This window comes from Palaemon carinicauda, chromosome 19 (assembly GCF_036898095.1).
Source record: "Palaemon carinicauda isolate YSFRI2023 chromosome 19, ASM3689809v2, whole genome shotgun sequence".
Lineage (NCBI taxonomy): Eukaryota > Metazoa > Arthropoda > Malacostraca > Decapoda > Palaemonidae > Palaemon > Palaemon carinicauda.
In genome coordinates, this window is record NC_090743.1 from 110169853 (window position 1) to 110196091 (window position 26239).

Genomic DNA, 26239 nt, shown 5'->3' on the forward strand with positions numbered 1-26239 from the left:
CACTTTTTCGCTTGTTTTTTGTCTTGTGGGTTCGTAGGTCGTTTTAGGATTTATAATAATGCAAAGTAACTTATGTCATTTCTTATTACGAGAAAATACAGAGAAAATTGAACATTTTTTAATTCCAAGCTTCCCAACCGCTTCCTCATTCGGTTTCCCTCCAACGCCCCCCCCCCCCCTCCCCCACATTTCCACCCACCCCCAGTCTTTCCTGTGTACGTCACAGTGGGATCAATATCTCGCTCTTCTTCCTTCGGAACTGCTTTGATGTTTCCCCACTTTGCCCTTTGCATATCTTTGGCACAAGGTCCAGTTTCCCTCGGCCGGATGTGTTTCGAAACTGTCTGGCCGTATAGCCTCAACCCCTCCCCTTAATCAGTGTCACGCCTCTGCGGCGGCCAATGGGGAAGCCGAACGGCCGTGACGTCACCGAATCGTCACATGGATCTACCTTTCATAAGAGAGCGACGGTGGTGGTTGGCGCCGACCCGGGCTCGCGCTCTTAGCGAACCTTCAGTAAAGTAATGGCTCCCGTGTTAGTAGCATCGTTGCCTCGTTCTCTCGCTTCATGTGTGCGCTATGGCCCCAAGCATACCAAGATATGCTGGAGCCTGAGTTCGTCCGTCGGATCCCGACGGCACAAATCGACGCCGGCCGCGGCGTCGTTGGTGGAGGAGAACGGCCGAATCGCCACTTCTCACGAGGACGAGAAGAAAGACTCGCTCGACCTGACCTTCTGTGATTACGAAGCGGCCTTTAAGAGCAAGACGACATGGGAGGTGCTGAGGGCGATGCTGGTCTTCCAAATGTGTGGCATAAAGCCCCTAGTGGAGAACAATGACAAGGTGCGTGAGGTGCTGCCCTCGGAAGTCGAAGTCCCACCTGATGAGGGAAAGAGCGAGGAGAAGGAAGGGAGGGCGTCGTTGCCGTACTTCTCTTCGTGTGCCGGTGCAACGGCGGCTCTCCTTTCCTCCAGAATTCCTCCTCTCCTCTTCTTCTTGCTGTTCTCGTCAACGCCATCGAGTCCCGTCAATCAGTCTCCTCCTCCTCCTCCTCTTCTCTGGTTCCTTAAAGCGTCGCCAACTTCTACTCGACCGACATGTCACATTACTGGTCTCTTCAAACTTTTTCTCTCTATCTCTATCTTCTTTTTCTTCTTCATCTTCTTCTTCTTCTCATTCCAAGAGTCTCTTCTTCTTCCTCAAGATAATGGAGAAGAAGGAAGAGGACAAAAAGGGAAAGAAAGGAGACCGAACAAGATCCCCCAACCTCAACTGACCTGACCTCCAACCAACCCTTTATCAGGCCAGGCAAAACAAATCTAGTAAGATGGGAGTCCATAAAGTTCTCGATTTTTTTTATATATAGATATAATTATAATCGTCTAATTGTAACAATAATGATCTTCAAAAGCGATATGAAGGATTGATTTCTTTACATTCGTAGTGATCGAGTGATGGCGAAGTTAGTTCTGTCTAGTTTAATTTGTTAAAGAAGAAGAAAGAGTTTTATGGTTCAGTGAATATCTGTGTGTGTTTGGTCGTGCTGTTTGGACAAGTCCCGGACGGGAATTCAGACAAACACAAGTCTCGTTGTTATGAAGGTAAACGAATCAATCCCAATAATGCTTTGATCAGTAATATATAAAGAATAAAATCTTTAGTTACGGTTGAATTAATGTAAAACAAATAGCATTTAGCCAGTTTATTAGGCTAATCAAGATTGTTTTAAATCGTAAGGTAAGTTTTAGTCTAATCTCCCATTGATTCATAAATTAGATTTCTTTTACTGTCGGGTTATATTGGTTTGGAAGAGGAAGTGAGTACTATCCTCAGAGGTGGAGAGCAGTGAAGGCAGACATGTTGCAGGCCTTGAATAAGGAGGTCTAACTATCTTCTTAGGCTTAGGCCTATTTCTATCCTACATTCACACCCCCTCCCACTCACGGTTCTATCCCCCCTAGCCCGTCCGAACACCCTCTCCCCACCTTCCCCTTTCTCAGAATCCATGTGCCTATGCCAGAGCAGCAGAAAGAGGAACAAAATCATTTCGGCCTCAGCAGACGACGTAATGTGACATAGAAGGGAGAAGAAGCTGGCCTCGCTTGTGGACATCACACATACACACTTTTCCCCCATTGCAATAGATGGCGCTGATCAGATTTTCGCCCTCCCATTCACTCCCCGGTGGCGCTGATCTTTGCCTTTCAAAACTCATCTATAATTTTCATTCTCTCCCCCTACACTCCCTTTTTTACCTATTTCAGTCGATGGCGCTGATTCACAGCATATTAAATTCCATTTGATTAGAATCCATTTTGATAAAATATCCTTTAACGGACGGAATGAATGATAAGACCCCACTTAGGGTACGAATAAAATACTACTAGGCACCCTTTTTAAATACATGTTATTATGTAACGGTTTGTTGGTCAACGTTACTATAAAAATACTCGGAAGCCCATCAGCTGTTCATTGTGTACAATGATTGTCCCTTTTAGTTTCAGTTATTTATTTGTTCAGATTTAAAGTTCACAGCTCTTATTTTTATACTATCTGATGTACGTTTTTTATGACTATCCATAATTCCTTAGAAGTTACCCGGATTTCAAGTATGAATTAATTTTACATTAGAGTAATTTATGTGTCCAAAGTAACGAGTTTAATCATAAACTCAATTTGGATTTCTTTTGCAACTAATTGCAGCTCGCTTCAGATCTTCAAGCTCTGTTTCAAGGTTCAATGACGACTGTTTACTTTTCCCACGAAAGTTGCGTAAGCTGAAGCTTCAAGCCTATTGTTCGTAATTCCTATGCATATGGAAAGTATTACAATGTATAACCTAAGTGGCCTCTTCTTATTCATTCCTACGTATCCCTCCATCATATCCTGATTGCTCTCATGTCTAATTCAAGATCTTCGTCCAAACAGGTCTCCTTGGAAATTCTTTCTGAAGGAAAGGATTTAGCAAGTGCAGGGACCAAGCTGTAGAGTGTTTAGAGAGCTTAGACTGGGTCTAAGCATTTGCATATTTGGGGAGTGGGTGGGTGGGTTAGGATTCAACCCTCTAATTACTTGAATGTTTAGTGTATAGGACGCATAGGTCTAACCATTTGAATGTTTAGTCCGATAGTTACTACAGGGTTTAACACATTTCTTGTGTCTTGTCATTCACGTCTTGTGCATAGATGTGTGATTTCTCTGACACCTATGTTCTTGGGTAAACTTGTCTGTAAGAATACACAGTAGAAAGTATTTTTATTTTTTTATTTTTCACTTATTAAAATCTTATTTTCACTCGTTTACGTACAATTTTACTTTTGTTCTGATATGGTATCACATAGTTGAATCAGACTATATATACTATTTTATATATATATATATATATATATATATATATATATATATATATATATATATATATATATATATATATATATATATATATACATGCACACTTTAGTAGATATAATTAATTTTTAATCATTAGAGATTCATAAATTACCAACACGAAATTTCAACTTTAAATTTTAGTTTCGTTAATAATTCACACACACAAATTATATATATATATTTAAAACTCTTATATTTGTTTCGAGACAATACACTCATAGATAAGTTATTCATAAAAGTCACTGTAATTTTGGATTCGAACTTATGGGTCTTGTTGCTAGTTACGTATGTTTTTCATTACGTTATGAGAAGCATAATAATCTCTCTCTCTCTCTCTCTCTCTCTCTCTCTCTCTCTCTCTCTCTCTCTCTCTCTCATTAGAAATGACATAGTTTTAGGAATTCCAACAAGATAACCTTTCGTAAGATTAATGCAAAGGTGATATCTCAAGGAATTCACAACCATACAAATAGGGCATCGGTGTCGAGTGTGACTCATTCAAAAGCGAAGGTCACAAGGACTTACATATTGTATTAGTCTTTGTGTTGGATTATCATTTCTCTTTTGTTTTATGTTTTTTTTTCATTTAAATATTTTACTTACACATACACACACACACACACACACATATATATATATATATATATATATATATATATATGTATGTATATATATATATATATATATATATATATATATATATATATATATATATATATATATATATATATATATTTAATGTGGGGTCCTTTAACTAACCAGATAGTACTATATTGGATCCTTCTCTAGTTACGGCTCGTTTTTCCTTTATCTAATAAGTAAATAGTCTGGCTTATTCTTTCCACATGTTCGTCTTTCCTCATACACTTAAGATAACCGAACAATTCCTCTTCGTTCAAGGGATCAACTTCTTCGCTCTAATTGTTCAGTGGCTATTTTCCTCTTGGTGAGTAGAAGAGACTCTAGCTATGGTAAGCAGCTCTTCTAGAAGGACACTTCAAAATCAGACCACCGTTCTCTAGTCTTGGGTAGTGCCGTAGCCTTTGTACCATTGTCTTCCACTGTCTTGGGGGTAGAGTTTTCTTGCTTGAAGTAAACTCAGGCACTGTATTCCATCTTTCCTTAATTTTCTTTCCTCACAGGGCTAATATCCCTGTTGGAACCCACGGGCTTATGGCATCCTGCTTATCCAGAGAGGGTTATTGTTTAGCTAGTAATAATGTGTGTATATATATATATATATATATATATATATATATATATATATATATATATATATATTGTGTTTGTTTGTAAGTGTTTCGCCAGACCGTCACTGATCACACCCGATGGTGGAACTCGAGGTGTGCCAAGAATATCATCGTAACAAATTGCATCAGAGATTTAATGGAATGCTAAAATTCTTTCTCTCTCTCTCTCTCTCTCTCTCTCTCTCTCTCTCTCTCTCTCTCTCTCTCTCTCTCTCTCTCTCTCTCTCTCTCTCTCTCTGATATTTCAACCTTCATCAAAGAAATTGTTTGTTAGGAATTTACATGATTATCGAAAGATTTTTTTCAAAAAATTGTCTCGAAATATTGTTTAAACTTGTGTGTATGGCTTTAAGAGTTGTTATAGCACTCTCTCTCTCTCTCTCTCTCTCTCTCTCTCTCTCTCTCTCTCTCTCTCTCTCTCTCTCTCTCTCTCTCTCTCTCTGATATTTCAACCTTCATCAAAGAAATTGTTTGTTAGGAATTTACATGATTATCGAAAGATTTTTTTCAAAAAATTGTCTCGAAATATTGTTTAAACTTGGGTGTATGGCTTTAAGAGTTGTTATAGCACTCTCTCTCTCTCTCTCTCTCTCTCTCTCTCTCTCTCTCTCTCTCTCTCTCTCTCTCTCTCTCTCTCTCTCTCTCTGATATTTCAACCTTCATCAAAGAAATTGTTTGTTAGGAATTTACATGATTATCGAAAGATTTTTTTCAAAAAATTGTCTCGAAATATTGTTTAAACTTGGGTGTATGGCTTTAAGAGTTGTTATAGCACTCTCTCTCTCTCTCTCTCTCTCTCTCTCTCTCTCTCTCTCTCCTCTCTCTCTCTCTCTCTCTCTCTCGGCAATGTCGTCATTTGAACCCGGGGTTTCGTCAGTAGAACACGTTCCCTCAGTACTGAACCTGAGTACAAAGTACCTTCTGTTCTCTTTCCGTGCTTGGCAAATGCCTTCTTCCAAGACCTGAGGAAATTCTTAGTTTAAAATACAAAGGGATTATCCTGTTATATGGCTTTGTAATGTACTTTGCGAGGCTATTGCTCAGAGAAATAACGTTTTGTTTTAAGTTTATTTAGAACTAAGTTATGGAATTTTTACTTCCAACCACTTTTTTAAATTTCAGTTCTTATCTTAACTAAAGGTAGGTTGGCCAAGGTACCAGCCACCCATTGAGATACTACCGTTAGAGAGTTATGGGTTCTTTGACTGGCCAGATAGTACTTACATTGGCCCCTTCTCTTTGGTTACGGTTCATTTTCCCTGTGCCTACGCATACACCGAATAGTCTGGCCTATTCTTTACATATTCTCCTCTGTCCTCATACACCTGACAACACTGAGATTGCCAAACGATTCTTCTTCACCCAAGGGGTTAACCACTGCACTGTAATTGTTCAGTGGCCACATTCCTCTTGGTAAGGGTAGAAGAAACTTTAGCTATGGTAAGCAGCTCTTCTAGGAGAAGGACACTCCGAAATCAAATCATTGTTCTCTAGTCTTGGTCAGTGCCATAGCCTCTGTACCATGGTCTTCCACTGTCTTGGGTTAGAGTTCTCTTGCTTGAGGTTACACTCGGGCACACTATTCCATCTAATTTCTCTTTCTCCTGTTTTGTTAAAGTTCTTATAGTTTATATAGGAAATATTTATTTTAATGTTATTGTTCTTAAAATTTTCACTTTTTCCTTGTCTCCTTTCCTCGCTGAGATATTTTCCATGTTGGAACCCCTGGACTTATAGCATCCTGCTTTTTCCAACTAGGGTTGTAGCTTAGCAAATAATACTAATAATAATGATAAACGTAGAATGACTTCCACGGTCCCAACGCAGGGCCATGCTTCCCAAATTTGACCAATCCATCTTTATCAAGATTCTACAAATCCACTTTTATTGTATATCATTCTCACTGAATGCAAACTATTCTTGTTTCTCCATTTGGGGATTTCGTATTAATGCATAGATTGTGCGTTGTATATCCTCCTCCTCTTCTTTTTCTTCTTCTTCTTCTTGTTCCTTGTCTTGTCTTTCAGGTCAAGTGGGATCTTCGATAGTCTTGTAGACCCGTTCCGTTTGCAATGCTGTGGAGCGCAGCTCAGTCGATTCTGTCCAACAACATTCATTCATATGTATTGCAAGTCTCTCTTCGTAGTTGTATACCCTGTCAATAAGTTTGGATTAATTGGTGTCGGCAGACACTTGCGCTGCTTCGTGGATCGAGTTTGGACTAATGAAAGCGATTGGTCGCGTATTTCAAGTGACAGAAGAGAAGTTGAATTATGAAATTAGAAGTTGGTGGCGATATCCGTCCAAAATTTTTTTATTGATACTTTCAGTTTTTGGTTTTGTAGTAGCCTGTTGGAAACGTTTGTTGACTCGCATTCCTTGGGTCTGGTTTTCGAGCCTCGCTTAATCCCATTAGTTTGTTGTAGTGTTTACAACTCAACCTCTCAGCTGCGATTGTCTGCCACTCTCGGGTCATAGCGTGGGTGGAGAGGTGACATATCCCCTGATCATTTGTATATATGTGTATATGCCTCTTTCAAATCTTCAAACTCGCACAGGCGCCTCATCAACATCTCGGCAACCCCTGATTCAGTACTTCACAGTTTTATGATGCACTCAAGTCGAGTCCTATTATCTTCCTGGGAATGGAAGTGTTATCTGCCCAGCTTCTAGCTCTGGCAGTGAGGATGTCATTCGATCCCAATGACCTTAAACGACCAGGTTTAGGCCTCTTGATCTTAATGCCCCGGGAAATTCTGGCCCTAAACCATACACACAGACGACTGGCAGTAATAGGTTGATATTCTGGGGCGTTAAATGAAGGAAAACTAAACTTATGGATTTATGGGTAGGGAGATGTATGACAAGGAAGGGTTTGCTTATTTGCTTTAAGTTAATAAATTAATAACAATAATAATTTATGCTCATTTACTAATACTTAAGAGTAAGGCTGATTTGCTTCAGTCATGAAAATTATCATCGAATGTAATTTACTTAATATTGCAAGCAACAAAGTAAAGCGAAATTTGAAAGTTATATAGTAAAGTTTTGTTTACGAAAACCCAATTTAAAAAAAGACTAAATAAACGACCAAACCAGTAAGTAACTCGATATGGGGATTGTCCTCAAGAGATCCCAATTACTTGGGGACCTTTTCTGCATCCATTCGGCCCTTCTTAAATCTTGCTTTCAATTCACATGGAACTGCTGGGGAGCGAATGGCCTCCGGGCCGCCAGCACCAGATTAAAACAGGTGTTGTAAAACCAAGTGGCAAGTAAAGTAATTAGCGGTTTTGAAAGCAGTTAGAAGCCCGTAATGTTCTTTAAGTCGACTGTCTTGTTCCTGGAAGATTATTTTTCGCTCTGTCTCTTTCGTCCATGTTTATGTTATCGTTTTGCTTTTGTTTTTATCTGTAGCCTCGTTTGTCAGATCACTTGCAAATTACCCAGTAGTATTTAAACGCAGCAAATTCATTGCAGTTGCTGTTACAAATCTCTACCTTATATCAGGTCGAGGTCCTAAGTAGGTATGCGACATTTATATAGCCCTGCTGATTACCGCCTAGTGCACTAACTTCCAACTGATCGAAATTTTCCGATAAGTCATAATTGGTCATAACCCAGTATTTGATATTCATCATCTTCATTGTGATTACCGCCATATTTCCATAAATATATTAATCGACATTTTTTAAGGTTGTTGGCAAAAAGTCTAAATATCTTTGCTTAAGATAATTGTATGTCCCCTAGTATGCAATTTGGCTTCTGCAAAGGCCCGGGGGGGGGGGGGGCGTTTCCATGTGATTCCCTTACAATCTCCAGTGCTGTACAGAAATCCCTTGATTGTAGTTCGAAAGTTCTCGTCTTTTTTAGCTGCCTTTGGCTGTGTTAATCATGAGGCCCTTGTTTTCAAACTTAAGCAGATGGGGAGTGGGTGGGTCTTTTCACCATCATGATTGAATTTTAAGTAGTATATTCTAGAGTAGCAGTAGTTGATGGGCACCATTGTGACAATATGAATGTAACATCTGGTGTTCCTGAGGGTAGTGATCTAGAACCATTACTTTTCATACTGGATACACATATGTGATCTGGTCTGGAAAAGAACTTGTTTTCTATTGAATTTTCTATTCATGATCTCGATATCAATTTCTGGTACCGTCGTTCGGTTGTTTTTTATGCATGTTGCCTAAGATTTTTCGTAATTCTGACCCTCTTTTGCATTCAGATCTTCCTAAACCGTAGTCCAGACATGCAGTTAATTCTGACAGTTTTGCCTTCTCTATCATAAGGCTATGGAATCGGTGGACGACCCTCTTGAGTTCAAATTTGTTGCAACTGCTTTTTATTAATATGTTGACATAAGTCTCTCAATTTATATATATATATATATATATATATATATATATATATATATATATATATTTATAGCTAATATATTTTAACGTCGTTACTAATTTTGAAACATTTAATATTTCTTATTCATTACTTCTCATATATTGTTTGTTTATTTCCTCATTTCATTTCTTCACTGGGTTATTTCCTCTGTTGGAGCCCCTGGGCTTGTAGCATCCTGCTTTCCCAGGTTGGGTTGTAGTTAAGCTATAAAAAAAAAGAGATATTATAGCTGTACTAAAAACACTGCTCATATAAATTGGGTATTTTATTCCTAATCATAGTGTTTATTGCATAGGATATGATAATATAAATTGATGATAATTATTACTGTTATTGAATTGAGCGTCTTGTATACCTTCACGCATCCAAAATGCGAACCAATTTATTCGGTTTTTTATTTGTTTTTTTGTATGCAGTTAACCATGAGATAAGATTAAGTATATTCACAAGAAATATCATCTGGCCACTGGATCTTGTCAAACTGCTAAATTAAAGTTAATTGTCAAAGGAAAAAATAATTGTTGTAAATCTCCAGAGTTCTTTCATAAATTTGGATTTTGGCTGCTAACGAAATCATCAAATGACGCATTACATGAAAACCGAAACAAGTTAATAAAATATTGATAAAAAAAAGGCAGTAGGTAAAAATGAAGCAAATAAAGAAACAACAAAGATACAAAGGCGAAAAATAGCCCAAACTTTTACCAATGAAACAGGAGACGCATTTCAAAAAAATCGGCTACATTGGCCCTGCTCCCCCTGTCCCAAGGTCTGTCTCTACAGACCTTGCCCTATCCCTTATATCCGGTCTGCTGCGTTATCGTATATCCAAGGATAAACAACAGCCAAGGATGGCGGGTGAAATCCTATAATTATCCCTCAAGGATAAGATATAATTTTATAAGTCTTTTTTGGGCTGGTTAATCTCTTCCTTTTATTAATTCTTCACTCAAGGGGTTAACTATTGCAATGTAACTGTTCAGAGGCTACTTTGCTCTCGGTAAGGGTAGCTATGGCAAGCAGCTCTTTTAGGAGGACACTCCAAAATCAAACCATTGTTCTCTAGTCTTGGGTAGTGCCATAGCTTCTTTATCATAGCCTTCCTCTTCCTTCGGTTAAAGTTCTCTTGCTTGAGGGTACACTCGGGCACACTATCTTATCTAATTTTTCTTCCTATTTTTTATTTTATAGTTCATGTATGAAATATTAATTTTAATTGTTAATTTTCCTAAAATATTTTTATTTTAATTATTAAATACTTCTCTTATTTCCCTGTTTCCTTTCCTCACTGGGCTGTTTTCCTTGTTGGAGCCTATGGGCTTATAGTAACCTGCTTTTCCAACTAGGGTTGTAGCTGAGCAAGTAATAATGATAATATATTCATCCTGGTTGGTATCAGTATGAATAAATTACTCGCAGTATTTTGTATCATCTTAATTCTCATGTTTTGCAAGTGTTATCTGTAATTTCAACGTTTATGCCGGTAGATTTCCAACCCCACCGGCCTCTGTCGGTATCTGTAACACTTTCATTCAAGCACGTGGTCTAGCAGTCGAGTAGGACTCGGTAGGTTACACCAGATGTCTTAAAGAGTTGCCAGAGGTTGCTACAACTATTATTTCCAGAACTTTCTCTGTAATTTGTATTTATCATTTTATTCTTCCCGATTTTTTTTTTATTATTATTAATTTTGGTGGGTTTGGATAAGGCTAGTATATAATGTGATTGTTCTTGTTATATTTAGAAATTGATATTTTTTAAAGAAGGGAGGCTTGAAATTCTGACTAAATTGTCAAGTGGTAAATTAAAAAAAAAAAAAAAAAATCATTTCCGTATATTTTTTTGTCTTTGTTTAGAAATATGTATTTATACAATGCAGTATTTAATTTGGTTTTACGTTCAGAAGTAAATCCATGACATTTATATTTATTGTTACAGGTACAGTTGAATCAGATTAAACTTTTCTAGTTTGTGGTAATAAGCGACCGATTTTACCTTGATTTCATTATTCATAACTTCCTTCAAATGTTCCTTTACCGTGAAATAAGTCTCCCTATACTTCCTTTTCAAGTGATGTACTTAAATTTTGTTCATTTTATTTGTGCCCTTTTAAGTAATGTCCCCAGCTTTTGTTACTTTTATTGGTGCCCTTTTAAGTAATGTCCCCAGCTTTTGTTACTTTTATTGGTGCCCTTTTAAGTAATGTCCCCAGCTTTTGTTACTTTTATTGGTGCCCTTTTAAGTAATGTCCCCAGCTTTTGTTACTTTTATTGGTGCCCTTTTAAGTAATGTCCCCAGCTTTTGTTACTTTTATTGGTGCCCTTTTAAGTAATGTCCCCAGCTTTTGTTACTTTTATTGGTGCCCTTTTAAGTAATGTCCCCAGCTTTTGTTACTTTTATTGATGCCCTTTTAAGTAATGTCCCCAGCTTTTGTTACTTACTTTTATTTGATCTGTTTAAAGTAATGTTCCAAACATTTGTTAGCTCCCAATTAATTCAATTACAGAAAGGTAACCAATGTCACTTAATTGTAAATGAATAGATGTTACATGTCAAAAGTTATATGTAAATCATTTCAAATACGTAAGGTATTGGGTATTTATCAAAAATCAACTTTGGGGATGAAATTCGTAACATCTTCCTAAGTTCTGCTTATGATATCTTTATTCAATTACAGAGCTGTCAGTGCACCTCCCACAGTAAACTGTACGCATTACTTGATTTTCGTAGCTGCATCTACTTTTACGTCTCTTGCTTTCGAACCTTCCCTATATTCAGCGTAACGGCCTTCCATATGGCCTGTATGGGAATGAGTAATGCCCTTCCGCAAGGCTCAATGCATACATGTATGGACGAATGAAGCTTAGAGTAAAAGTGGTGGAGTAATTGCTATTCGGATGCAATGGTGATGATATCATGCGGAGGGAGATAGTGTGCAAGGAGACTCCCCAATGAAGTAGTACCACTGCCGGGCGGTGTTGCCATCTCGGTATCCTTTCTCGTTAGATCATGCGCTTAGAACTGACAATCTTTTTCTCTATTTTTATCAAGATTTATCTTTCTTTTCCGGTATGGACATTGAAAATAGAAAGATTTTCTTATTTGACAGTAAAAAACGGAAAAGTTTAATTTACATAGGACAGTTTTTGGTAGAATGATTCTTGATTGCATTTCTATATTTTATATTATACATTTTAGTTTAATTTCTGAGCTTGTTTTTACATTTTTTATCTTTACTGTTTTATTGGTACAGTAGGATTTCTTATTCATGGTTTCTTTGTTGTGTATGATATTTTATATAAGAGACAGTAGCGAAATTAAAGTATCATCCACTTAACGAATAGGCTTATCATCATTATTTATCATAAGCCAAAATTAGTCACCATCATGAAAAGAAGAGGTTTAAAAGAAATATAGTTAATAAAACAATTGCATAAATAATGAATGGGATACCAGTGTTGTGATCGTCAATGTTCCAAAGCGTGAATTGTATCAATAGGAATGTCACTCATTGGTTAGATTGTGGTTCCCGCAAGAGACACTCGCAAGAACCAGGAGTCGTGCAACCGTGAAACAAGATGATTAAAGGGAAGGAGACGAGAAAACAGTATGTTATTAGTGGAGAGAGAGAGAGAGAGAGAGAGAGAGAGAGAGAGAGAGAGAGAGAGAGAGAGAGAGAGAGAGAGAGAGAGAGACTGCCATATTGAAGTGTGCTCTGTTCTTACTTTTAGTGTGGAATCATATCAGTGATCATTCTGTAAGAATAACGCGCACACGCCCGCGCGCACACACACACACACACACACACACACACACACACATATATATATATATATATATATATATATATATATATATATATATATATATATATATATATATATATATATATAATCAGCCGTAAGTAGTCCACTGTAGGGCAAATGGCTCAGATGTGTCCCGCGCGCGTCTGTTTGTGGTCTTGCTGTGCTAGTCTAGACCCTCAAAATTTCCAAGTTCGTCAATCCATTGTCTTCTCTACATTTCCCTGTTTTTTTTTTTTTTTTTTTTTTTTTTTTTTTTTTTTTTTTTTTGCAATCTTTAGGGACCCATACTGTTATTTTTAGTTCCCATTTATTACGTCCTAAAGCTTTATTAAGGCTCCAAGTTTCGTATACATAAGTTTATACTGGTAGGACCATCTGATTAAATTCGTTTCTTTTTAGAGAAAGTGGCATTTTATCTTTATTAATGTAATTGTTTTACCAAGGGCTCTCCATCCCAAGCTTATCCTTCATTTAATTTCGGTCACGTGTCCTGGGGGAAACACTTACTGTTTGTCCTAAGTACGTATATTCATTAACAATCTCTAGAGGGACGTCCATAATCCTTATTTTTTGTCTCTGCATCTTCATTAATCATTATCTTAGTTTTACTCCTTCATTATCAGTCCTACATTTCTACTCTCTGTATTCAAATCTTTGATCATCTTTTGCAATTGCTCCCACAATTCACTAAACAGAACTATGTCATCTGCAGATCATGAGTTGTTAAGGTATTGCACATTAATGTTAATTCCTACATTTTTCCAATTTAAGTTCTTGGGAAACTTCTAGACATGCTGTGGATAATTTAGAAGAGATGGGATCTCCCCGTTTAACTCCTTTCGCCAGTAAGAATTTTCTCACTATCTTAATGTAGTTTTAGGATCTATGTACTTCTTGTATAGATATCTTCAAGTGTTCGAACATAAGATTAATTTATTGTCTATCCCTTGTCTTTGAAGGGCTTTCATTACTACTTAGGTTTTGACAGAATCAAAAGCTTTCTCATAGTCAGTGAATGCAATACAGAGTGGTTTGTCATACTCTTGTTTTTTGTTTTTTTCTGTTAGCTGGTTAATCACATGGATATGGCCAGTTGAATACCTGATTCTAAAACCTGCTTGCTCACTTTATTGATTGAAGTCTAGCTGGCTTTGTTAGGCCTAATATGATCTTTGTAAATATTTTATAGATTACTGAGAGTAAACATATTAGGTAGAAATTTTTCAAGTGTTTGTCCTCCTTTTTTGTGAAATAGTATAATGATAAAGTTGTTCCAAGCTGTAGGTATACTGTAGAACATTCTTGCAGACATCTTATGTAAAGTTCAGTGATATTTACAACGATGAAATCTCCTCCATCTATTATTAAATCAATTATTAAGTCATCTGCTCCTGCTACTTTGCCTCTTTTCATGCCATTCAATGTTTTTTTTTCTTCCGACGGTTACGTTTGGTAGCGGCTCAGGTGTCATTAATTATATTGTCAATAGCATTAAATAGACATCCTCTACTAATATATGTATATATGTGTGTGTGTCATCCCCCGAAAGGATAATTAAAAGTGGAATCCTAATAGTTTCGTCTCACCGATATCATCTTATTCGCCAAGTACCCAAGGCCCATGCAAGTACCGATAGAGACGGCGAATTGGCCGTGGGACTTAAAAGCTAAGCTTGCGTCTGCTGATCTCTTGTCTTTCCCCATTCCGCGGGGAAGCCATATCTCATTCTATTGGGTAGAAAAACTGGGTCGGCGCCGGGCTTAGAGCAGTGTGGTGTGGACTCTCTCTCTCTCTCTCTCTCTCTCTCTCTCTCTCTCTCTCTCTCTCTCTCTCTCTCTCTCTCTCTCTCTCTCTCTTAGTTGTTCTGTTTCTTAATCGTTGTGTTTGAGAATTTCTGATTTTTTTTGTTATGCTATAACTGAAAACATTAAAATTTTCTTCAACCCATTTTTCATGTTTTCAACATTATCCCATATTTTGAGAAACTCATTAATCAATATAACTTGCTTTACTGATACAGTCATTGTGATATGACAACACTATATAGTGTGTTTTCTGTAAATTTTATTTTTACAGTAGTCAAATATTTTCTTTTACTGATTTTGAGTCCATGTGTTGGATAATGATATTGAACTTTGAAGATGGAGAATGTTTGGCATGTAGGTTCTGTTGACGGAAGCGAAATTTAACGGTAGAGTCTAGAGTTCTAGACAAACTTCAAAATTCTACAACGAAAATAAACTAGACGAACAAAATGTTTTATCGAAAATCAAATTTGTAGACAAACATTCACTTTACTTTTTTTTTTTTTTTTACTTTGAGGGCTGCTTTCTGGTCCTGTACAGTAGGGGAACCCTACTCTCTACAGGACCTCCACGGCCGTTTTATGATGTTCATTTGGGAGCATTTAACATTTCACAATGCGTATTGCTCGCTTACTGTTAGATCGTCATTATCGAAGCACCCGCTGAATAAGAAAGTCTTCTGTTTCCTCTTGAAAGCCTTAATATCTTCTTTTATTCGGATGCCTCGCGGAGTTTATTGTATAGTATCGGAGCAGTATATCTAAAGGCTCTAGAGCCTACAGTAGACATGCATCGGTTCTAATAGTTTAAAACCATCTAGCTATTCTCGTATCAGGACGATTTCTTGGCTGCGCAATGTGTAGTAAATTAGTAGATTATATTAAAAAGGGAAAATAAAATTTCACAGGCAAACATTAAAACTATAAAATTCCCCTTATTTCAGCCAAACATCATCGGTTGAAGTAATTTGCGAGGCAGATTTCCTTTTCTCAAATCCATAAGCGAATCTGGTATTTCGATAAATGGGTTCTTTTTTATGTTGTACTGGGAATTTATTTGTTTGTTGATAGGTTGAAATATGGTTTATTCTCTACTATAGACACATTCATAAGTCAGTTGTTTAAGCTGAAAATTAGTTGGACAGTAAGCGGGAAGAGACCTTAAGGGAGATTGGAACTTCAAAAGTCAAACTTGCAGCAAATGTTTTTATGTTGAACGGGCTGACACAAGTCTCTTTTTACAGTTTATACATGAAAGATCTATTTTGATATTGCTATTTTTATTTTTTTATTCTACTTGTTCATTACTTCTCTTGTAATTTATGTATTTCTCCTGTTAGAGCCTTTGGGCTTATTGCATACTGCTTTTCAACTAGGGTTGTAGCTTTGGTAATAATAATAATAATAATAATAATTGCATTGATCTTATACTCTGTCTTCTCAAGAGTAGAGTATATCAATGCAATTGAGGCAGCCATCATTTTTAACAAAACTTGCCTGTAAGAGGGTCTAGTACCCAATAATAATAATAATGATAATAATAATAATATGTCGCTAATTACTTTCCTTATATGAATAATCCCTACCCTCTTGATGGGACGCCAAAAAAAACTTTGCTAAAACCAGTTCAAGATACAATTTGACCATTACATCGAGTAAAACCTGGAAGTTTTTCACCCTTTAAACCCTTTCACCATTCATTCATAATTACAGTCTTCTTTAGAATTCACTTTCCCACTCTAGCTGCTTAAAAGCAGAAAAATCGAGACGAAACTGGTTAGGGGCAGATATACGGGGAAGACACTGGCTTAGGCCTAAATGGTTATCGTATAACCCTAACGGTTTCGTGGATACATCCGGTCTCACCAGCGCCAATTCCAAAATATCCTTAGGCCTAATGCTGGGGCTCGCGCTTTGGTTAGTCTTTGTTCGCGGAATATACAGTAATGTTTTTGTTTGGGGAATTTTAGTTTTGCTTTTTAGTTTTATTATTATTAATGATATTATTATTGTTACTACTGCTACTACTACTAGATAAGCTACAATCCTAGTTGGAAAAGCAGGATGATCGAAATCCAAGGGCTCCAACAGGGAAAATAGCCCAGTGAGGAAAGGAAAAAAAAGAAATAGATAAACTACAAGAGAAGCTAAGAATAAATAAAATAAGATATTTTAAGAACACTAAACAAAATTATAAGTTTTATTTTACATATCAACTATGAAAACCTTGAAAAACACAAGAGGAAGAAAAATAAGATAGAATAGTGTTCCCGAGTGTATCCTCAAACAAGAGAAGTTTCATTAATAGTTTTAGAATGGTTTGTGTGCTTAACTATCCACACTCATATCTTAAATAGAAATTCTAAATATACAAATCTAATTGTTTAAAAACACCTCTTTACAAGTTGAAGTAAACACAAAGTAATATTGTATTTCCTGTTTGTTTCATATCTCTCTCTCTCTCTCTCTCTCTCTCTCTCTCTCTCTCTCTCTCTCGGGCTGGGACGTTCCACATACACAGGAGGGTAGAAGTTTCCCGAAACATCTACAGCATCTTTCTTTGCTCATTTATATTTAGATCATGTTTGCTACGGACCCACTCATGTATATTTTTAGCCTAAGATTACCTCTTTCTACTAATATTATTGCTATGAAGGCTAAGGCTATTTATACTCTTATTAATAGTTTACTACTAATAGCACTGCTTTTACCAAAGAGAAGATTGTTTTAATATGTTTTCTATATTCGTGTTTCTGGAATATTTTTATTTAAAATCAAAGTAGTTAAATTGCAAATACTATGATTTCTTTTAACATACCGCAAAAATAAATTAACACCAATATTTTCTACTCAGAAATGCTGTTTCTGAAATGCTATGGCAACTGGTCTATCGGGTCATTGAAGAGGCGAGGTGAGAACCTGCCTTTATCTGAAGCCACAGTGACATGAGTCAGGGAAAATTGATTCGTAAGCAGATTGTTCGAGGGGTCTCTGCTTCGGCTGACTAGTCATCTCTCTCTCTCTCTCTCTCTCTCTCTCTCCTCTCTCTCTCTCTCTCTCTCTCTCTCTCTCTCTCTCTCATAGTCATGTTCTGAGACAAAATCCTACTAATATTGCTGTTAGGTTTAAGGTTGAAACAGGTTGGAATGAGGGAAAGTAGAATCTCTCTCTCTCTCTCTCTCTCTCTCTCTCTCTCTCTCTCTCTCTCTCTCTCTCTCTCTCTCTCTCTCTCTCTCTCTCAAATATTTGTTCGAGACCAAATCCTTCTAATATTGCCGGTACCGGTAGGTTTAAGCTCTCTCTCTCTCTCTCTCTCTCTCTCTCTCTCTCTCTCTCTCTCCTCTCTCTCTCTCTCTCTCTCTCTCTCTCTAGACCATACACTTGCCAACAAATGCCAGGCCAAAAGTCTGTAAGGAACGCACCAAGTTCCCTCTTATATCCATATTGCACCCATAGGTTCATTGAGGACGCCAGCTCATTTAGTTGTTTTCATTTTAAAATTTTTCTCGTTCATTATTAATTATAACTTAGATATAATTGGAATGTAAAACACTCAGGAGAGTAATTGTTATATGTATTGTTTTTTTCTAATGAGGTAATGCCCATATCTCTCTCTCTCTCTCTCTCTCTCTCTCTCTCTCTCTCTCTCTCTCTCTCTCTCTCTCTCATATCAGAACAGAAAAACTAGTTCTTACCGGATCTACACTCTTATTCCCCCTTCCAATTTCTAATTGGCCGAAGAACGACACTTGTCTTCTTCCCAGAGTTCTCGTTGGCTATTCAACGGAATTGCAACATAGTCGGTTTTTACCGGCTCAGAATTCTGTTATTGCCATCAGTTTCTAGTTTGCTTTAATTATCTTGACTATTTTGTAAGACTGATATTTTAGGCGTTATGTATAAGTAGTAAATGAATCCTTACATTTGTTTCTTTAGGTTAAAAAACATTTTTTCTATCATGAAAAATGCACTTGGATAAACTTCAGTAATTGCAGAATTTAAATTTTCAATCGAATAATAACTATACTTCAAGTTAAAGGTTTTCTTTTGACATGTATGGTTATCAATTGTATGGAACCCGGGTCAGTGGACAGTTAGTTAACATTGTGGAAGTGTGGTCTATGAGTAGTCGATTTTGTGGAAGCCTGGTTGTGGTAAATGTTGATGAAGCCTTGTCTTTGGTCAGTCAATTCTAGGGAATCGTGGTTTAACGCTAGTTAATTTCATTGAAACCTAATATGTATGGTTTGTAAAAACTGCTTATAATTACCAATTATGGTTGTTTTAAATGAGGACGTACATTTTGTTACTAGTACTATACTGAATACTGGTAAAGACACATTGTCATTAATTGTTAACAGTCAAATAGAGGGATCATTTATACCTACAAACATTTAGAGATAAAAACACAAATACAACTGAAATCATAAACATCAAATACTGTATCAAAAGTTCGTATACTGTAATAAGATAAAGAAATACTGTAGCAGAACACTATTATAGTATTTAATACAGAAAGAAAAACTACATTTGCAATAACCTGATATTCAATCCATTTGAGACGAAACTATTTGTAGATTTTTGTAGCTGGAAATTGAAGTCATGGGAGTCAGGTTAGGCCTATCCTAGACCAAAATTTAATAAAATTCAACTTGCAAACTATTCGACTTACAAGTAGCTTCGTGGAACCTAATAAGTTTCAGTCTATTTTAGCCCTAATCTAAATGTAAATCTTAACCTTTCTTGTATTGATTAACTTGTTTCCAAATCCTCCCAATGTCATGCAGCATTTTAATTTCAAGTACAGTGGCGTTGAAAGTGAGCAGCCATCACCCGTTTGCATGTGGGAATTCTTATGTTGCGTGTTCAAGCTACGGTCATTTGAAAGCCCTGTCGCAGCTAAATTGTCGCTCGAGAATGTGCCTGAGAGGCGTCACCTGATTGTTCTCGAACTGTCTTCTCCTTGGAATATACAGGTTGGAGTGTCCTTGAGGTCTGGTTGCTTGCCAAGCTTTTATTTGGTTAATTGATGCATTGCTTTAGCCATGGTTTTATATATATATATATATATATATATATATATATATATATATATATATATATATATATATATATATATATATATATACACACACACTCGTGAGAATTGACTGGGACAGATTAATTCGGAATTTATATTCTAACCATTTTACGAAAAAAAAAAAAATAGCAAGTACATCTATATTACTTTTACACAATAAGCAACCAGTCCTTTCCTCTCTTAGTAACGTACACTTCACTGTATTAAAATTTGATCTATCAACAAAGCTACAATATCACCGCATTTCATACTGTACCCGAGGGCAGGGTTAGACTATGTATTCTTTGACAAAAAAAAATTCCAAAAGTTAGGATATCTTTCATTTATGAGATTGAAAGTTTATGTTGTCAAATGTTGAAGTGTCTTATTCAGTAAGCGGATCATTTATTTCTTGATAGTTGCCTTTCGGAGAACTCATTTGAGGATAAACACATACTGTACTGTATGTATTATTATTATTATTATTATTATTATTATTATTATTATTAATATTAATATTGTTGTTATTATTAGCCAAGCTACAATCATAGTTGGCAAAGCAGGATGCTATAAGGTCAAAAGCTCCAACAGGGAAAAATAGCCCAGTGAGGAAAGAAAAAAAAAAGGAAATAAATAAACTACATGACTATGATAAGTGTATGCATGTGTGTATGTATTGAATATAGAATTATCTTTATTGCTTTCAGTTGAAAATTAATGGTATTTACACTTGAGAATAATGATGTCAGTGCTTGATTTAAATTTCCGACATAATTTATGATGCGTAAAAGATTGCCTCGTGAGAAATTTATGATAGTAGTGATATTGTTATCGCCTGAGAAAAATGCTCTTGTCTGTTCCAAGTCCGTTATGAACATGAGGTTTTTCTTTTAACGTGTCTCGTGGCACTTTTCGAATGGTTGTGTGTGAGAGAGAGAGAGAGAGAGAGAGAGAGAGAGAGAGAGAGAGAGAGAGAGAGAGTCCCTTCTTTGTGTCTTTTTTCTAACATCACTGCTTTCACTCATTTTAATTAGTACTATATCATATTCCACATCATGGGTGGTAATTCCCTATTGCCTGAGGTGTGTGATCGATTTCGGGTTTAGTCTCTCTCTCTCTCTCTCTCTCTCTCTCTCTCTCTCTCTCTCTCTCTCTCTCTCTCTCATATGTCCCACGCCTACCACAATAATGAAAGCGCCAGTCTTGAGAACATATGACCTGCTCTTTGTTTCTTTGCAAATATAACATTCTAATTTAAAGTGACATTACTAATACATAATTACTTCAGGAGCTTTTAAGCGTATCTAAATATACTTTAGCTCTCAAAAGGAGTAATTGATATAAACCAATGTCTTCTGTGGGTACTTGAGCGCATACATGCGCAAAGAATGCGGGACCTGAAGAAAGAAAGGAAGAAAAATAAGGCGAGTCTCTCCTTGGGCAGTGTGTGCTATCTATATCTTCTAAGACGCGGACGCGTCGAACCATCAGAGATTCTTTGCTTTTCTCTTTCTGTAGGTGCCAAAATACTGTGACGTGAGTGGAACCATCTTTGCATGTGATTGGACATAATCTCTCTCTCTCTCTCTCTCTCTCTCTCTCTCTCTCTCTCTCTCTCTCTCTCTCTCTCTGGGGATGTCGTTCGCAATTATATTTATACACAATTCAGTGACGAAGAAAAAATCTTGAAACTTGTTGATTTGAAAGACTACAGCAATAAACAAAACGCCACATTGAGGTCTGTTTTGTGGCCGTTTCATGGTGTACTGTAGGCAAAACTAAACGGTCTTGTGAGTGCCTCTTCGGCCCCTAACTGAACCCACTTTGTAGCTTTTCTCACCTCTGTCCGCTGACTCGGTTCTTCTTTTTCAACCTCCTCTAACCTGTACTTCATAGCGTATCTCCCCAGTTGCACCTCGTCACTGAAGGATCTCCCCGGCCCCAGTTCTGTCCCATAAATCCCACCTCATGTCATGGCACTCTGTCCTGCATGCACTAATTCACGCAAACAGTGGTTGGGGCAGTATTGAAGTACGTGAGTCGTTTTGCTGCCAAGATCGTTGGTGGCAATGACTCTGGGGTCAGAAGCGGTTGCATCCATTTGGACACTGTTTTGTTTGTTGATCTATTCACTGTTTTGAAAGTACACTCGGGCATGTTTTCTATCTTTTTTTTTCTCTTCCTCTTATTTTTCTGGTTTTTGTAGTTTATATATGACAGGTCTAAATTAATGTTGTTGTTGTTCTTAAAATATTTTATTTCAATTTTTCATTACCTCTCTTGCAGTTTATCTATTTCCTTGTTTCCTTTCCTCATTGGGCTATTTCCTGCTTTTCCAACTAGGGTTGTAGTTTAGCTGTGATAATAATAATATTTCTCTCGGTCGACTAGTCACACTACTTGATAGTAACCGTATTAATGGTTGTTTATACTGTAATAGAACGTCAGTTATGTTATGTTTCAGTAATTTATTCATACACTATGGTATGTTCATAGAAAAATTAATTACCTCTTAAGAGGAAGTGGTTCAGAGTTTGCGTTATTCAGTAATGTTGAAATTCGATGAAAATAAAACCATATAATAACCTAAAACTATTGAAGCTATGTAAATTCAAGGTACAATTTATTATTATTTGGATTATAGGGAAACAAAATATTAATGTTCATATAGTGTGCTTCATATGTGATGGTTTGTGAGAAATTTATGATGGTAGTGATATTGTTATCGCCTGAGAAAAATGCTCTATTAATTTCCACGCCTGTCTTTTAAGTAACCTAATTATGAAGGCTTATCTTTAACGTGTCTCGTTTAATATTTCGAAAGGTTGTGCAATTGGGAGAGAGAGAGAGAGAGAGAGAGAGAGAGAGAGAGAGAGAGAGAGAGAGAGAGAGAGAGAGAGTTCCGTAGTAGGGTAATGCTATTAGTGTATTTTAAACGGCACACTGTAGGTATCACTTGAGAGGATTTGCAGCGTCTCTTTCCTATAGTTGTGTCCTTCCATCTCACTGTCCCAGCTTGCTGAACGACCTCCCCGGTCACAGCACCAGGCTATATGACCAAAATTCTATCAAGCCAACATAAATCTTCCTTATCTTAATGTTCCTCGTAAGGAAATAGCTGTTATTCCTATGAAGCATGTTCCTCCATGGGAACCTAACACGTGTTTTGGTTATTGAACACGTGCTTTTGATAAAGACAACTGTGGTGGATTGGCGCGTTTAAGCTGTTATAATTATTATTGAAATTATTAGAATTATTATTATGGAAATTTATTAAAAGTAGTTATTGAAATTATTAACATTGTTATTTTAATTATTTTAATTATTAAAATTACTTTAAATATTAAAATTGTTATTTTATTAAATTTATCTTTAAAAAAACTTATTTTGTAAAAGGAGAATCTTTTACAATTTTATAACCACGTTAATATAATTGATGTTATTGATAATAATTCATTATTCATAAACTCTGTAGTTTTAATTACAAAACAGTTTGATATATAAATAAAATAAGTTTTTAGTTTCCCTGAAATAAAAAGAAACATGAAAGTATTATGTTTAAATGTAATTCATAATCTATATTGTAAGAATATTAAAATCCAGTCAGAGTAATTAAACATTAAAAAAATGTCACAAAATTATTTAAATATTGTCTGAAAATTGTAAAATATTACGGGGCACATATTAAAAAAAAAAGTTTGAATTATTTTATAAAGATACAATAAAGGGACTTCAACCATATCTCATAATTTGGACGCAAAGAATAAAAATATTTTTTTATTTTTTTTATTTTCCCTGAATACAATATACATTTTTTGTCTTTAAAGACAAAGCATTAATGCTCCACAACCTTCAACATGTCATGCAACCTATAACCAACAATAGTAAGTAGTTCTATGGTTAAGGGTAGATCCATATCTTCCCCCTTTCTTTTTCCCATAGAATTGGTCCGTTGCCCCAGTTAATTAAACCTTTTTTTTATGTCCGTCACGCGCTGACCTGAATAAACTTCATTTCCGGGTGGGCGAAGTGGCCTGGCTTCTGCTAGTCTTGCCTTTTGGGACACACTCAATGAGTTTAGGCGCTGTTTTTTTTTTTTTTTTTTTTTTTTATTTCCATTGGGTTTTTATTATTTTATTATTTATGTTGTTATTTGGTTATTTTAATTATATTATTTTTTTATTTATATCGTTATTTGATTATATTATTTATATTGTTATTTGATTATTTCATTTATATCTTTATTTGATTATTTTCTGAATTTGCTATTCAGCTTCTTGGCTAGTAGAGCTTTAACGCGTTCGCCTAGCATTTGCTTTGCAGCAGATCAATCTCCAACCTTGACCGTTAGTTTAAGCTGTTTACTGGGGAGACCATTAATGTGGATGCGCACCACAGTGTGGGGTTAGGCAGTGGGCTTGCCAGGCTGACGTTCTGGTGAGCATCTATTCTGATGAAACTGGAACTGAACCCAGACACCTTTAACCGTTGATTATAGGGTTTTAATGCGTATTTATAATTGTTTTATTTATCTTCTTATTGGATAAGAAATAAAATCTTGAGATATTTATAAATATTGCAACTTTATTCAATTGAATCTCAGTGAAGAAGAGAGTATTGAGTAAGAATACTTGAATTAACATTCCCTGAAAAAACCCCATTACTGAAGCGTGAGATTAAAAGAGCGACGCCAGTCTGCATAAACCGATCTATCAATCAGTCGTGAGGTTGAATGACATTACTAAGCTGAAAGAACGTAAAAGTAAAATCGAATACATTTGTTTAGTTTCTCCAGATTCATCCAGATATCGGTTATATATTCCACCTTATCCAATATCTTTTTTTAACACTTACACGCTGCCGTATATCGCACCGTATACGGATACGGCACCACGTCATCCATATGTCTCCATAACTCCCGTATACAAATATATTTTTCCATTTAAGAATATTGATAAAAAGAAGTTATATCCGAATTTCCAAGACCTTCTAACTTTCAAATTACCTTTGAAACATCTGCAGCTGAAGGACATGACACCGTGTTATCCAAATATATTTTTCAATTCAAGAAAATTGATAAAAAGAATAAATTATATCCGAATTTCTATGACCCTGTGACCTTCAAATTATCTTTGAAACATCTGCGGCTGAAGGACATCTGTTTGAGACAGGTGTGTCCTTGTTGTGTCTGGCCTCGCGGTTAGGTTTAGTTCATTCCCTGTTTCTTTCGGGGGATTCGTGCCGCCAGTCCACCTCATGCAGTGCACTGTAGCCATTAATCAAGAGATTTTACAGCACCCACTTTTTAGCCCTCTACTTTATCTCCGTACTGACGTATGTCTCGCGGTCCACTTTCTTAAACTTTCATTCATAGCTGCGAGACAGCTTTGAATGGCTTACCCTACTCCAATATGTCCCAAACTCATAAATACAATTTTTTGTTTATATTTTATCACAATTGGTAAATATTCAAACGATTCTAGACATTATTTCTGCCTATTTGTAATGCATTACTTTGGTATATATGTAATTATTCAGTGGCTACTTTCCTCTTGGTAAAGGTAGAAGAGACTTTAGCTATGGTAAGCAGCTCTTCTAGAAGAAGGACACCCCAAAATCAAACCATTGTTCTCTAGACTTGGGTATTGCCAAAGCCTCTGTACAATGGCTTTCCATTGTCTTGAGGTAGAGTTCTCTTGCTAGAGGATACAGTCAGGCACGCCTTTCTATTTTTTTTTTCAAGTTATAGCTTATATGTGAAGGACCTAATTTAGTGTGGTGACAAAAATATTTTCTTTGATTGCTTATTACTTCTCTTGTAGTTTATTTATTTCCTTGTTTCCTTTCCTCACTGGGCTACTTTTCATTGTTAGAGCCCTTGGGCTTATACCATCTTACTTGTAATAATGATAAATGTTTTTCATGTTTATTTAATTTTAGTTGATCTGCCGTTCGTATTGATGTATAACTATATAGTGGAGCGGCTAAGGGAAAAATCGTTCAGTTTGTGAAGAAAGCATGAAACTTTCCACAGTGGTATTTTAGGACCTAAGGATCATGAAAAAAAATAGACCCCAAAAAAATCGATCCCGTGGTGGCAGCCATATTGAATTTCAAAATGGCCGCAATTTTTTACTTATCTTAGTCTATAACTCCGTAACTAAGGGAGGTAGAATGTTAATTCCTGCACCTTCACCCATGTTTTGAGGGTCAAGGAATCCAATGGACCCATTGTCAATTTTACCAAATGTCGGCCATATTGGATTCCAAGATGGCCGACACCAAAATTCAGATTATATTATATCTCATAGAATATCTTTTTTTCTGATTGATTGAATAATTTCTAGATGTCACCCCAATGTTTTCAGGGTTGAGAATTTTCAATTAGTATATTTAAAATTTCATTTTGTGTTAGCCATATTGGATTTCAAGATGGCTGCTGCTGACAATATAGGGTTAAAGTGTTCCATGGTCAATAATGCGAAATGCAAAATTTCCAGGTTTTCCAAGTGTTTCAAAGGTGGGTGGTA

General features: G+C 36.2%; 1 protein-coding gene across 4 annotated transcripts in view; it reads left to right on the forward strand.

Annotated features, from left to right (window-relative positions):
* Window positions 1–472: 472 nt before the first annotated feature.
* slgA (proline dehydrogenase slgA) overlaps window positions 473–26239 on the forward strand; it is a 102225-nt gene continuing 76458 nt past the window's right edge. For 2 of the 4 annotated variants that reach the window (XM_068393733.1, XM_068393732.1), the window contains exon 1: window positions 473–845. In XM_068393733.1, coding sequence (XP_068249834.1) covers window positions 525–845 — 321 coding nt within the window. In that variant the 5' untranslated portion in view covers window positions 473–524. Of the gene's footprint in view, window positions 846–897; window positions 1325–26239 lie in introns of those variants that run through there. The other 2 variants (XM_068393734.1, XM_068393735.1) reach the window with 2 other exon arrangements.